At 42.3% G+C, this 15,879-nt stretch overlaps 1 protein-coding gene across 2 annotated transcripts in view; it reads left to right on the top strand.

Moving 5' to 3' along the window:
- Positions 1-1,717: 1,717 nt before the first annotated feature.
- MDGA2 (MAM domain containing glycosylphosphatidylinositol anchor 2) overlaps positions 1,718-15,879 on the top strand; it is a 580,635-nt gene continuing 566,473 nt past the window's right edge. For both annotated transcript variants that reach the window (XM_083166414.1, XM_083166413.1), the window contains exon 1: positions 1,718-2,723. In XM_083166414.1, coding sequence (XP_083022540.1) covers positions 2,651-2,723 — 73 coding nt within the window. In that variant the 5' untranslated portion in view covers positions 1,718-2,650. The remainder of the gene's footprint in view (positions 2,724-15,879) is intronic.

Raw genomic sequence — 15,879 nt, forward strand, 5'->3', positions numbered from 1 at the left:
AAAGTTCATTTTTGTGTAGTGGGGCTGAATCCCCAGCTGCTGAACTACAGGTTTCAGCATGACCTGTTGGGGAAATCAAAGTACTGTAGCTTGGCAGGAGAGTCACCGATGAACTCAGTCTGCCAAATTTGACAGCAGGGCATACAAAAATGTATGCAGCTACTGTACCTGTGTGTTTATATATACTATACACAGACAGACAGACAGACACACAGACACACACACACAGACACAGATAGATAACTATCTAATTATCTCTGCACATTTTACGTCTGCCCCCCTGCAGTGCACATGGTTTTGTCCATCTAAGGCAGTGGTAGCCAACCCTAGCCCTCGAGAGCTACCAACAGTTCACATTTTCCAGACAACCTAGCTGCTGCACAGCTGCACTCATTAATCACTGACACATTTTAAAAGGTACACAGATGGAGCTAATTAGCTCACTTGTGATTCTGTGAGGAGACCTGCAAAACATGCACTGTTGGTAGCTCTCGAGGACTAGGGTTGGCTACCCCAGATCTAAGGATTTTGTCAGAAAGAGTGAACTAGAATAAGGCCCATAGAGAGACAGACATATATAGAGACGGGATGCAGTTACATTCCCTGCGGTCGGGATCCCGGCGTTCAGAATCCCGACGCCGGAATCCCGACCGCCGGAATGCCGACACATTCTCCCTCCTGGGGTGTCCACGACACCCCTGGAGGGAGAATAAATTAGTGTGCCGAGCGTAGCGAGGCACCGGGCCCGCTGCGTGGCGAGCGCAGCGAGCCCGCAAGGGGGGGCGATCCACGTCCCCCCCTTGTCGGCATTTCGGCTGTCGGGATTCCGGCGTCGGGATTCTGAACGCCGGGATCCCGACCGCCGGGATTCAATACTGAATCCTATAGATACAGATAGATAGATAGATAGATAGATAGATAGATAGATAGATAGATAGATAAGTACTATTTGGAAGAGAACCATGCAGGGACCTTTGCAGCAGACTGCCCCAGGTACTGTATAGGGTGATATGCAGCACGCAGCCTGCACAGAGGTCATATACTGTAAATGTGCCTAAAGGGTTAAACCCAGCAACTCCTGAACTTTGTGCCGGTGCAGCTGTTGGTGGCTGCGGCTGTGGAGGAGAGATCTTTATATGTGAGAGCTGTCAGTTCAGCACCACCCACCCCCAGCATACCGGGAGGGACCTGTCCGAGGTGCTGAAGCTTCTCCGCCTGACACCTGCCCTTTAACCACCCACGTGCCAGCCAGGCTCCTGTGTATGTGGACCCAGCAGCTCTGCAGCAACAGCGGCGGCGGCGGCGGGGGGTGGAACCGTGTGAAGGGGGTACCCCCGTCCATTCACAAAGCCTAGTTCCCACGGTCTAAGCCATGTAATACCGATGGCTGCATTCTACAGCTGGGTTAATTGGTTGCTGCAGAAGAGGGGAGGGCAAACACTTGTCTGTGCAATATGACACCCCCATACAATATGACATGGAGTTTAACTGGCTGCTATAAAAGAGTGAAGGGGGGTGCATTTGTTGGGGTGCCTCCCTCCAGCCTGAAATGCCCCATTTTGCACATGCCACCTTCCTGGCTGCTCTCTGCCTAGCTCCTCATCCTCTGCGCTCCCCATACTGATGAGCTGTGCTGGATGAGGGATGAGGGAGGGAGAGGAGTGGAGTGGGGGGGTGTAGAGTTAGGGGGGTGGGGGGAGCTTTGACGTCGCCTGGCTGCGGCTACCAAGCTCCAGCTTCTCTCTCTCCACGTAGATCCCAACGTGACCACACACAGCAGCTCCGTTCTCCTTCCTGCTCCTGCCTGCACACACACATACACACACACACTGACACACATACACACACACAGGTCCCGGGAGCAGTGGCACAGGGTGCAGGAACAGCCACCACCACCACCCGGGGAAGCCAGCTCCAGGATTGCAATCGCTGGATTCCGCCACAAAATGACAAGAATATTAATATATGCTGCAATCCCTCACTGCCAGGTTTAAGCATCATTTGCATTTCCTGCAGCTGGGGTTTGGTCCTCTGTGCTCCCGTCTCGTCCATCCATCCACATGGGGGGCTCCAGCCTGCACCCTGGACATGGATTCGCTCTGATGCCACTGGCTTGGATCGGATGAGGGATCTCACAAGCTTGGTCTCACCACCTAGATCCTTGGCACAGATCCCACCCCCAGTCTTGCTCCGGTTGCCAGCCTGGATCTGGGATTCTTCCTTTTTTTGCATTTGCAATGGCAACTAATGGAATGGGGGGAGGAACATCCAATGGGGCTCTACTGGACTGCCATCAGGCTCCTCTCCTAATTGTTCTCCAGGGACCATTGAGAGTTACTTTTTAACCCCCCACTAAGGAAGCAAAGGAACAAGGCTTGTAGGAACAGCTGAGCATCATCTCACCTGATTGCATAGAACCCCCCCTACACCCCCTGTCCTGACACAATAGAGTCCTATATTACCCCCTTTTTCCTATACTCTCAGCAATACTGTCATTTACTGTGGATTTTTACATTTGCCAGGTGCACTGTGTTGGTAGCCAGTGGCCACCTGCCAGTTGGAGAACCAGAGGGTAGTTTGTCGGTCACTGGCCCCTGCTGGAAGGTCCTGTTGTGTCCCCTGGGCTGGATATGTCCATGTTAACGTGAAGATGGATTTAAGTTTCGTTGTGTTGTGGCTATTGACAGTTCTCATCGAGTGCATCTCTAGTCAAGGGGTTTATGGTGAGTTCTATACTGTCTTGGACCAGCAATCCTGGTGGTCTTCTCCTTCCAACTATGGTCAATAATTGTTTTTTTTTTTTTTCCATTATGATGTCATAAAAAGGTCTTGACGGTCTTCTCCTCCAACTATGGTCCATAAATTGTTTTTAGGTCATCATTGACCCCCAATATGTTGTGCTGTGGTGGTATTAAAGTGTCACTTGGCTTCTATATGTAGGTGGTATGACTAAGATCACAACATAAGATTTCCCAAAGTTGTGCCCTTTTATAGACACTATTAACAATTTGGGCGGTAGGCTCTACTGTGTTCCAGGTGCAATGCAATGCTACTGTACCATCCATATGCTAAATAGCTTTATTTGAATGCAACTTACTGGATCCTCTGTTTTCTATATTGAGATACAAACTATAGACCAGGTTTGCTTGTTCCATATCTTGCTATTGCCAAAACAACTTCATCACGATCTGTGCCCCCTCCACATGTCTCCCAAACTCCATGATCTACATGGCTGATTCCAACATTGAGGTTTGATGATCCGTTTAGAGGAACACACTGCACAGGCTGTGCTATAGAGATGCTATTAGACTAATCACAGCCTCAATGCAATGCCTGGCAGTCTACAGTGTGTGTTATCTCACATTTACCTGTATTGCTCTAGTTGTTGCAGACATTATAGTGTAAGCTGGAAAATCTGCTCCAATCATCCAATTTTCCATTGACAAAACAGTTGAATGCTATTGCAGTAGGAAAAAAAAAAGCTTCTTTTTTTTTGTTATGTTCAACAAATGTCACATTGGGATTGTGGAGATACATGGATACATGGTTATTGCTTGTTATTGCAGTAGAGTAATCTGAATCAGTCATCAGTGCATCAAACCATTCAGTGACGACCCCATCTCTGCTGATTGCCTAGGAACCTGAGGACTATCAGACACACTGGACAAGTAGGGGCTGCTGGAGTTCTAGATGAAGTCAGTGTGCAGACACCAGAGGCATTTCTGAATGTGGTGGCATTCCAAGAATGTAACACTGGCATGAATGCACTTGACCCTTGCATGTACCACGTATAGGAGCATCCAAAAAACTGCCAATGATGCTGTGTATTTTGCTAATCTATTACTGCAGACTCTTGAATCAACTGTGATTTAATTATTCACTTTTTGATATTATAAATAGATTAATGGTTGACAGATGGTGTTTGCAAAAACCACATCTAATCCCAGTATACAGAAGTAGTTGCCAATATTGCTTTTGCACTTAGATATGATGCAAAACCCCCCGAAGGGAATGGGAAAAAAAAAGAACCCAATTAATTGTGTTTAGTGCTGAGATAATCATGATCAGATCATACAACCAGCAGCAGTGTATGAAGAAGCCAGTGGGCGTGGCTAACATGGTGTCTGGAGGGGGGGGGGCTAGTCGATAGGGGGCGTGCCCATGTCCCCACAGACAGACCTCTCTCTGTTCGCACACAGCAGTCTCTCTGTTCTTGCAGGAAATACAATATGTTACATAGCTTATTTCTACTGACACTTATATACTTGCTTGCAGACCATGCACAACATGAATGCATGGCTGGGTTTGCAGAATCTCCTTGCCGAGATAACTGCAGGCTTCAGGGGTACTAGATATTCATTATTATCATTATTTTTGTTTTATCTTGCAAAATGAAATACATCTTGTTCAGGATGATGAGATTTCATGGCAGGGTAATTGGTAGTGCAGAGTATTCATGTGTTCCCTAAATACAGATCAATAAACAGCAAATGGGAAATCAGGCACTGAACACTGGGAAGATGACACTGGATACTTGGAGCATCCCAGGCATTAGGAACTGTCCAGCAAACCAGGGCTGTTTCTGAGTGATTTCACATGTAATCTAGGTCAGCAAAAGTCAGAGCCAGATGGTGACAGAATTCACCAATGGATCCCTATGCAACAGCTTGCTCACTGTACATGCATTCCACATACATGTAACCTATAACCTTAAAGGACGCATGCCACACATGTGTTATGTGCTTAGAAATGCTCTACATACGGTATCTGTACACCACAATATTCCCAAGCCTATGTTTTATACCTCCCAATAATAAATATACATACAGTACAAAAGTAACACCCATTCAGTATGTATTTAACATGTATGATCATTTACAGTATATATGTATGTCTATATATGAATACAGTTGTAGCCACCATCATTGTTGTCCCACCTAGAAATGTTGTTGCCCCACCAATAGAAATGCACAGAGCAGCGATATCACAGGGTGGCAATTTGGGTGTGAATTTGGCGTGACAAACGGGCATGAGTGGTGGGATTGCCGCAACAATGATACTGTATATCACACAGAGGGGGGAGTTTGTATATTCTCCGGGTTTCCTCCGGGTACTCCGGTTACCTACCAAAATTCATAACTATACTGGTAGGTTAATTGTCTCACAACAAAATTAACCCTAGAATGTCTGTGTGTGTGTGCGTGTACATGTGGTTGGGAATATAGATTGTAAGCTCCACTGGGGCAGGGACTGATGTGAATGTTCAAATATTCTCTGTAAAGAGCTGCGGAATAGGTGTGCGCTATATAAATAACTGGTAATATTTAATAAATAATACTGTGTATGTGTGTGTATATATATATATAGAGAGAGAGTGTGTATGTATGTATATACAGTATACAGTACATGTATATATAATTTACACACACACACACACACATATATATGTGTGTGTGTGTGTGTGTGTGTGTGTGTGTGTGTGTGTGTGTGTGTGTGTGTGTGTGAATTAGAGTCGTTGGACTAAATATACAAGTCTGTGTGCATGCACACATTTATGATCTAGGCAATGTGTGAATGGGCCCATGTTGACGCTAGCATTAGCTTCTCATTGAGGAGCTCTGTTGTTAAGGTGCCCATACACTAGTAAGATTTATCTTCAGATCTGGCTGGTTGGAACAAAAACATGGTTATGGATGAGTGACAGTTTGTCAGTTTTCCAGCATTTCCAAGCAAATGGTCAACTGTCATTTGCTCTCATCCATAACCATGTCTTTGTTCCAACCAGCCAGATCTGAAGATAAATCTGCGTGTGTATGGCCACATTTAGTTGTACTACTTCCTCGCACATACTTGGCCCCAGCAGACATGTAACACTAGAAAGATGGATGCTCAAATGTAAGATTGATATGATTGAAAGGTGGAGCGCTGACTGGACAGATTCGGTTGTGCACTCTTCATAATTTCACATTCAGTGAAAAAGACATTGCACTAGCTCAGGAGGATTGCCACCTGCACCAAACATTAGTGAGATTTATAGTTCACATGATGACCACAGTTCTGAATTTTTGTAATGTAACCAACATACAGTATAAATCTTCACAGGATTGCTGCAATCAGATGCTATAGATGTGTCAGAGATTACAGGTGTGACTGACGCCATATAACAGCTGATACATGTTCAATGATTGGAAGAATATTCTTCATATACTGTAGTATGTCATTATTCCCGTGGATCCCATTGGTAGAAAATTGCGGTGATCTCACGTTTGTGTGTAAGCAGACAATGCTCATTGTATAATTTACATTCTGACATCACTAGTTATATTATGTGGGTATCACAGGTTCCCCATGTCCTAAGCATGTGCTAAATGCCAAGGGGCTTTTGCCATGGCAATTTACTATACTGTATATGGTACTGTCACCAAGCATGAGTAGAGATGGTAACTATTAGTCCCACTGATAATGTGGTATCTGTATTATAGGTCGATAGGTTGACCACAGCCGCCAAACTCGGAGGCCATTACATTTGGCCGCATATCTTCGATATACATTAGGTTCACCGGTACAAAGGGGCGACATGGTCAATACGTCAATATGTTAAAAACCTAGAGGATCAAATGGTCAACCAGACAATAGTCGAAACAGGTATGGTTGACACCATGTTTTTTTTTCTTATCATTTTTGCTATCGTACTTTACCATCCACATGGACTATGATTGGGAATATTAACCTGTGCCAAGCGTAGCTTTGGCAGGACAAGGCACCTCGCCCGAAGCGTGTTGAGGGGTTGTGGTACACTAATTGTGGTTACATGTGGCTTAAAATGGTAAAGGGCACCCAAATAACAAAGAACTTATGTCAACCTTTTTTCTTTGAATCAATCTTTTGACTGTGTCAACATATTTTTAGATGTTAGCCTTCTCAGGTGTCGTACATTTTACATTTCAACTAGGGATGTGCAGATCCAGATTTCCCCGAAATTACCCGGATCTCAAAATGAGATCATATTGGCTTTGTTTTGGAGACAGTGACAGCTGATAGCCAATAAGCTCCCGTTTTGAGATCCGGGTAAATCCGGATCAGCACATGCCTAATTTCATCCTATTAAACCTGTTAACCTTTTGACCCTGAAAACCGGTTCTGTGTCCACCATGTAGGGCTGACCTGTTAATGGTCAACCCACTGATACTTCCGCGATAATATTGTGTCATTGCTGATTCACAACAGTCTGTTTTAAGGGCTGAATTCCAACCAGGGGGAGTTGTTTTGCATGTTCCCTGTGTATTGCTGTGGGTTACAGAACGGTTATTGATTTATACTGGCACTGGGCTGGGCATGTGCCAGTTATAGGGAGATCAGATTGTGAGCTCCACTGACGTAGGGACTGAAAAACTAGAATACACTGTGGCAGAGTCAGCATTCACCCGCATGAAAGTAATGTGGAGGATCCAGACCAGGTTTTGTTAGCAGTAGCAGTATCCCAGGTGTCATCAGCAGCTCCTGGGATGTCCTGATTTAAGGCTTCCCAGGCCAGAGTCTCCTTGCTCTTGGTGGTGGACTATCTACCTGAGTGATAGGTTCGGGGTGTGGGTTAGACTAGGAACCATTGGAGCCTTTTAGGAGTCTGCTGTGCCTGTATGCTACTGTCTTTGATGCCAACTGTATATGAATGTCACCTACTATGTTGTACCTGCTGATAAGAATAAGCTACCAAGTCGTCATCTGAGACCCTGTGTTTGTGATCTTTGTCACAACAGTTATGTCACTGTATAGCAATGCAGAATATATTCGCAGTATATATCCAACAGATAATAATTATAACGAGAGTTTTTTTTGTTGACTACATGAGAGTAAATAGAAGTTTCTAGACTGAAAATCAACAACAATAGGAAATATTGACTCTTCCGTCTGTTGTAGCCATTCCTATCTTGATAAGTGTAGGGAATAAGCAGTCATAATGAGGGTGATGTTCTGTAGCTAAATGTCTGTTAGTATAAGCCAGTGACCCAGGCAATGTATGCACTGCAAGCTCTTTAATGCACTTTTTATTGGATCGATATAGCAGTATAAGCAGGTGCAGTTATATATACATGTATAAATATTGGCCTCTATGTTGGCGTAGCCCCGGGAGGACTTTATGGTTGTATTTTTGCTAAATAATTAGTGTTATTGTGCTAGTAAAAATGTTGCAATAAAGCAGGATTGTTTTCCTATAAACCAACAAGCACTGTTATAAGATTGGTAATCTTACAGTTTAATGGCAGTTGCCAAAAGAATTTCAGAATTTATCTGAGAAAATTCATGGGGTTATTTTTTGCATCAGCGTGACCGTCATCATTTAGATTGTCACGTGTTGTTGTTAAATCAGGGCATCATTAAATATATAACATCTGCTCAATGAGAAGGAGGCTGCAAATAGGTACCACTCCATCTAGCTCCCTCCTACGCTGTTAACGAATAAAGTAATTACAGTAACTGCTGATATAGGGACAAATAGTGTACGGTGTGCTTTGTAATCATAAGACATCGCTGCCAGACTTTCAAGAAAGTTTTTGGCTACAGGTAGGGCGCACTGTTAATGTATTTATAATCTATTTTAAAAATAGGACATTGGTGTGGATCTGTGATGGGTCTATATGGGGACCAGGAGGTTTCAGCGCAGGTTATGTGCACTGATACCGCTTCCCCGTGTGATGCAATATACAGTATAGTTCCAATAACATATTAAGGGCGAGATGTGCTAAGCCTTGAAAAGTGATAACATGGAGGGTGATAAACTACCAACCAATCAGCTCCTACCTATCATTTTTCAAACAGTCTGTGACATGACAGGTAGGAGCTGATTGGCTTTTGGCTTATCACTCTCTATTTTATCATTTTTCATCTAAGAAAGAAGTCGATGTGTTGTCCATAGCAACAATCAAATTATAGGTATCATTTATCTAGTAATCTACATTCCAGAAAATAATATCTAGAATCAAATTGGTTGCTATGGACACCACCTATATTTAGGAAATCTACCCTATAGGTTTCTTTGTTTCGTGGGGCTGATACAGATTCAAGAGTGGACTAGGCCTATCATAAAGGAAGTTTTGATATTATAAATTGTATACAGGCTGATCATGTAAATAGGTTGAGGGTGATTAATACACTCGATATTATGTTATGGATAATTACAGTAAACACTTTGATACCATACTTGATACACTTTGATACCCTACTGTATATTGCTATATTTACTGCCTTCTTGAGTCATGGAACCATTGAGGTCGGTGTAGAAAATTAAATTGTCAATGTTCTAGTTACATCAGCCGGACCTTTATTTTTCTATATACATTCAATTTCTGTTGTCGCCTCTGTTTATATACAAAATAATTGTATCCAAAATAAGTAGTCATCACTATCAATGACCATTTAAATGCTTTGGTCGCAGTTCATGTCACTATATGCTAGAGGTTGACACAAAAGTCTATAGGAAATACACATGTTCTGTCATCCAAAGAGGTTCTGCAGGAATCAGGATCCAGTAGTCCTTAAATTCCTTAAGACTGCACTAACTGCCATGGAAGACATGCCTGTCTTCATAAATCATTTCTCTTTACAAAGATTTTGCTACAGAGTCTTTTCAGCTCATGGATGAGGTCACACGACATGAGGACATCCCTTGAGATTAAAGTGAAGGAGCTTTCACCTTTAACAAAGAAGAAAGGTCTTCACAGTAAGAGCAGTGAAGACTGGGGAATGATTACGAAAGGTGGCAGAGATTGTAGGAATCTTCAACAAGGGGTTAGATACCTTTAAAAAAAAATAGGACACCAGGGTGACGTCAATTAATCTAAGGACAGTCGATTCAAGTAGGAAACCAGCTGTCATCTCAGTTTTGCAAAGGGTTATTTTCTTTCTTGGCCACAAATAAAAATGAATTGTTCCTCTCATTCTCACTTGGTTTTGAATGCATTTTATTCTGGCACAACTTGCCAATTGTGTCTCTTACATTCCAAAGTCACCAACTACGTGAGGATGTAAAAACTTCTCTCTACTTCTCAAGACACTACAATTATTTTCTGACCTTGCTCGTGAACTATACAGTAGATATCTTTACTATACTAAACTTTCTCCTCTGCACATTCTGTTAAGGTCACTTACACTCTGAGACGGTGGAACCTGATTCTGTGCCTGTATAATATTAAAAAGTTATGCTTAATTTCAAAAATATTCATAACTAACCATTTCCCTCTAACAGCATTGCTTTGGCTGTTATTGTACAAAACCCTTTTTATTAACAATTTGTGACTTAGAAATAGAAACAGGCGGTTGTATTTTACTCGATTATGTTCGGAACATACAGTAAAACAGTATCTTATTGGCTATCAAGCTCTCGCATCTTTTACATAGCCAATAGGATAAATCCAAACTTGCACTAGTTTGACAAAAATAAATAAGTAATTCCCAACCGCCCATCTCTACAAGATTGTGAAATTTGTTTTACATTCACATTTTGTTTTCTGAATTCATTCTTCTTTCTTTAATGTACAAGTCACTCCGCAAAAAAATAGCTAACTTGCACAATAACGTATCTGGAATATTTTTTTTAGAGATACTGTAGCCTCAAAGAAGAAGAAGACTTCCAAACAAAACAAAAGAAAGTCTATTTTCCTGTATTAATGTGTCATGTATAACCTCACTTTGCACAACTTGATCAATAACCATTGGGTTCCTTTATCTAACAGTCCCTAAATGTCATTCACAAAAGTGGAATTGTGCAAGTTCTACAGCTTAAGGGTTTTGACAGATGGGCCCAAATTTATGTAACATTCATAGATTTAAACATGTTGGCAAGTTTATGAATACAACAGTTAGCATCTAGTGTTTTGGGACATTCATTGTTCACTATGGGCTCGGCACATAAATCTGCTTATTTACTAGAATGGAAAAACAAGATGTGTCTGTAATATTGAACAGGATTTGAAGGGTGAAGAGGCTTCTTTGAAGGAATGTTCTCCATTTCCTAGAAGGGTGCATTTACAGTCATGTTTAAAGAGTTTGCATTTGAACCTTGTCCTTTGTTCGCATTGGGATGCTCATTGTATCTTCCACACATTATACAGGAATTATGTTTTATGCAGACTCCAAACAATGTAATGGAAATATTAGAAAGTATGATAGTGTCACATGAGAAAACAACAGTCTAATGTCTCTTCTCTGTCAATGTCCATGATACATATCGGAAGCTAAACTGATGATTGGGAAGATATCACAATGGTGGTAGACAGAAATTTGATGTGACTTTTTTATTTTAACCATGGGCATTTGTAAATGGACCCGCAAATCCACCACTGTTATCTCATAATCAATACATAGACAACAGGAGGTAAAGTTTTTATATTGTTCAAAAATTTAGACAATTACCAAATTGTAATAACTCTAGTTACATATTTAGGCAAAATGGTGCTTTTTTTTGTTTGTTTTTTGGCCAATGGATTGGCATATCCCCCAAATGTAATTTTTTTGGCCGACCGTATCGTTTTTGTGGCCTGTACCAACCAAAAGGGTCTTTGTAGCAGTTTTCTGAAAGTATTGGAAAGAGTGACCTGTATTGTCATCCATTAACATCTTCTGTCAACTGCATTTGATTGATACAATAGAAATGTGGTGGTTTCACCTCTTGCCTTCCAAGGTATAAAGCGGTGTGTATGGTTTGTCACTTCTGACAGGGAATTGGGTTGGATTGTTCCATCTATGGTGTTCACAATGTCCTACAATTTTTTATTTCAACGACCTCCTCCTCTGGATCTGTGTTTCCAATAAGATATTAATATTTTTCTTATACAGCATCTGTCATGCAAATGGTAATTCCCGAAAAGTTCAAACAAAATAGTAGAACTGACCTTAAATGTGGTTTGTACTCTTAAACACTAGGCCGAGGCTGACAGGAAAACCAATGTGACATCATTTCCAGTTTAAACAATACAATAGTTCACCATTATGTGTCAAAATAAATCTATTGAACTCTAGCAATTTAGCCCAAATAATGTTTTGTGGCATTTTGTAAAATAATAAAACATTTTCCTGCAAGCTCTACACATAGATGTTTAATTCCGAGAAATAGAAATGTCTAAATACTGCATATGCTTTGAATGCTCAAAGGGGGTCATTTAGATTTAATTGGATGGGGGCTAATTAGGGCCCGTTCCGATGGTGGGGGGGGTCTGCGAATGTCCAGATCTCGGGAGCGACCTACTTCGGTGAGTTTCACACTCCCCGAGCTGTTCACTATAGTGGGGGCAGGCGGGGGCGGGAATCGCCCTGGAGCAGCAGTGGCAAACGCAGGATTTTCAGAAGGGGGTTTCCAGAGGGGCGGAGCAAAGCACGAAGATGGACACTTAGGTGACCCAGTATATGCCGGGTCAGTTAAAGTATTATAGATAGACCAAATGTATATAAATAATAATAATAAAAATATATATATATATATATATATATATATATATATATATATATATTTGGGCTGAATGAAGGGGCCCTGATACATAACTTCAAGGGTGGTAGAGGATGTTTAATATGCAGAGGATGCTTGTATAGTGGAGTGGGCTTATAATTCATAATTTTCTGGTGGGAGGACAGCTTGCTTGACTGCATATATCTCCAGTTCCCAGAAATAGATTTCTTAGATTTTAATGGAATTAAAAACTAGAGAATCCCACCTACCAAATGGTATTGGGGACTAGGGGATCAGACTTCAGGAGGCAGAGCAATCTGCCAACGAGTATATAAAACTACATACCAGGTGTGTGGAGCTGGAGCAGTAACCATCTGCTGGAAGGCTGATATCTCTGGTTCTGGGAACAGTAGAGACAAGCTACTAGTGTCCAATAAAGGGGGAGAATCCTAGTTTTTGGAATATACCCTCAGAAAAACTCTAAGTCAGACACAACCTGAAATATCTAACTGGGTAGAGCAATTAAAAGGCTTGGATGGGGACCACTGCTTTGAAGTCAGATATCTCCGGTTCCCAAGGGCCGATTTTTAAAAATTTTGTACTCATGGAAAGAGGGGACCCTCAGCTTTCAGCCTAGGGCCCTTAGACTCCTGATGGGGTTTCTGGGTACTCAGAAACCCCCCCTGCGTGCGCTACTGAGCAGGGGTACGCCCAGCGTTTTATAGGTGGCCCCATGAAACGCTGGACATTCCCCTGGGAACACAGGTGGGCTGATGCCTGCTCGGGGCAGACGGCTGATATCACATGACTTCAGCGCCCGCCCTCTTTTCGGCAAAGTGTGGCGGAAATAAAAGTCAATTTTCACTGGCTTTTATTTCCGAAGAGGAGAGAAATCATTCGATGGTTGGCGACCATCGATTGAATTCTCTCCACTTCAGACGTATGCAAGGGGATGTGTTCTTGGACACATCCCCTCGCATGTTACCGAGGGGATGCGAGCGGCGCTGTTGGCTGGGATGGATGTAGCATTCCACAGGGCGGCACTTACCGAGCGGCTTAAACGCTGCTTATCGAGCTGGTCCGAATCAGGCCCAAAGTTTATTTATAACACATGCTTATGACACCAATTATCATTAACTAGTAGCCAGCGTCGGCGGTCCGGTGCTATCTTATGGCTGTCCTTGCACAAAGCACTTGAATCCCCCCCATAGAGGAGCTGAATTAACCTTTTATAATAAAGGATGTCATGAATAGGATGCTTCCCAAGACCAAGGGGTAAGGTTTTATTTACATGTTTAATATATTTCCAGTTTTGTGTGGAAATTCACTCAAACCTGCCATATTAGAGGTAAATTACTAAAATGAGAGTTCTGTTGAAGACAGCAACCAATCAGATTCTACCTCTAATTTATTTAGCACCTTTTAGAAGATAATATATAGAATCCGATTGGTTGCTATGGGCAACATCCCATCTTCAAAAGAACTCCCATCTTAGTAAACGTAAGGCATTTCCCCACCCGCTGGCTGCATGGTATGCCCCATGTAAAACTTGAATAAGCCGCACGTGAACTTTTAACTCAAAATATTGCATTCAAATTATGTTTCCGAATACAATAAAAGCACATGGAATGGATTCGGTATGAAATCCTGACAGGGTCAAAATCCCGAATGGGTCAAAATACCGACATTTAAAATCCTGACAGGGTCAAAATCCTGACATTTAAAATCCCGACAGGGTCAAAATCCTGACATATAGAATGTACAGGTCGACATGGGTTTTTTCACTGTTTTTTTACCCGAATGTCGACACAGTTGACATGGACCCAGTTGCAAGTGAACCGCAGCAACTGGGTCTGCTCGGCACACTATTTTATTCTCCGCCACGCCGTAGTGGATGGTAGGGCATGAAATACCGCCTGTCGGCACATGTCGGTTAAAAAAACAGTGAAAAAACCCATGTCGACCTTGCACCTGTCGACCAAAAGGCATACCCTGTATATCACTAGCATATTATAGCGGTGTGAAAAATACTTTAATCTAAATAGAAAAGTCAAGAGACCAGGGCCAGATATGAGTGAGCCTTGAATCCCACCAAGCAATACAATTTAACTGCAAAGATTGCATGAAAAGGACAAACTTTAAGGCTCGGACCACACATAGCGGTCACCCTCTTGGTTGGAAGGATGCTGTGGGCAGAACAGGATCCGGCAACTGCCGACCAGATTTCAAGTAGAACTGTGCCGCACTGTATGAGCGCATACATTTGAATGTATATGGTCGCCTTTAAGTCCGGGTGTCCCGCCATCCTGTCGCACCACAGCATGCTTGCATTGCACCCGACGGCTGCATCCCCACCGCAAATGTGTGGATGGTCACATAGGATCCTTTGTGCAGGCTCCTTCTGGCCAAGCAGGTACCGCAGTACAAGTAGAAGGGGGGTATTCAGTCCAGGATTCCGATTTATCCTGATACTTGAAATCCCGTCCGTTTTCAGCGGCTTCCGACTTTAATTTGACTGTTGGTATTCAATTTAGTCCTGAAATCAGCAAAAGCGTCCGCGAATTGTCAGCAAACGACCGTAAATTCGACAATCAATGGCCATCGCTGACAAAACAGGGCAGACCCTAAAAAAGTCAGATCTGAGAGCCTTCAATGCTGCCGGTGACGGCAGCATTGAATAGGCGAGTGATGATATTTCCCCTGTAGAGAAATACCGGCACAGATTGAATACCGGAAGTCTGTTGGTTTGTGGCTGCAGTATGAAAATGATGAAAAAGATCAAAATCATGAGATTGGATGCCTGTAGCACCAATCAGCAGAGGTTTCTTAACATAGCCTACTCCTAATTGGCTCCCTGTTGACAAAGTCTGTTGAGTAGTCATAACAAAGTGCTCTGTGAGACGTTGTCTTACAAGTCATGTTTAATTGTGTTTTTAATTGCCCATCGCAGAATTCCTTACATCTAAATATTTGTATTTGTTAACTTTACACTTTGCCTATAATTTGGCTAGAATTTCAGATGAGATGGTAACACTACAAACTGAAGCCTTTTCAGAAATAATTTACTATTCTCCCTTTCTGGCAAAGGGTCAATGGTGCTTATAAAACACTCTCAATATAAAATGATCGTTTGCCAATTATACGATGACTCGTCACCAGATGTTACTAGTAGAAGTTTTTATTTGGCGGTTTCGTGTTTGTTTATGCAGATGTCTTCAGTGCTCATCCAATTTTGCTAAATAAACACGTAATACATGCAAGATAAATAATATGCAGCCCTTTCTCTGAACAACTAGGTGATATGTAGTATTTGATTGCCAGATACAGGTTCAGTGGGAGCATCAGATGATTGCATGGAATGTAATGGTATTTTTATTTACACGAAACATGTCCAAAACATATAAATACGTAAAAGGCCAAATACTCCTCACCTCTATGAG

This window comes from Crinia signifera, chromosome 12 (assembly GCF_055691185.1).
Source record: "Crinia signifera chromosome 12, ASM5569118v1, whole genome shotgun sequence".
In the NCBI taxonomy this organism is placed as follows: domain Eukaryota; kingdom Metazoa; phylum Chordata; class Amphibia; order Anura; family Myobatrachidae; genus Crinia; species Crinia signifera.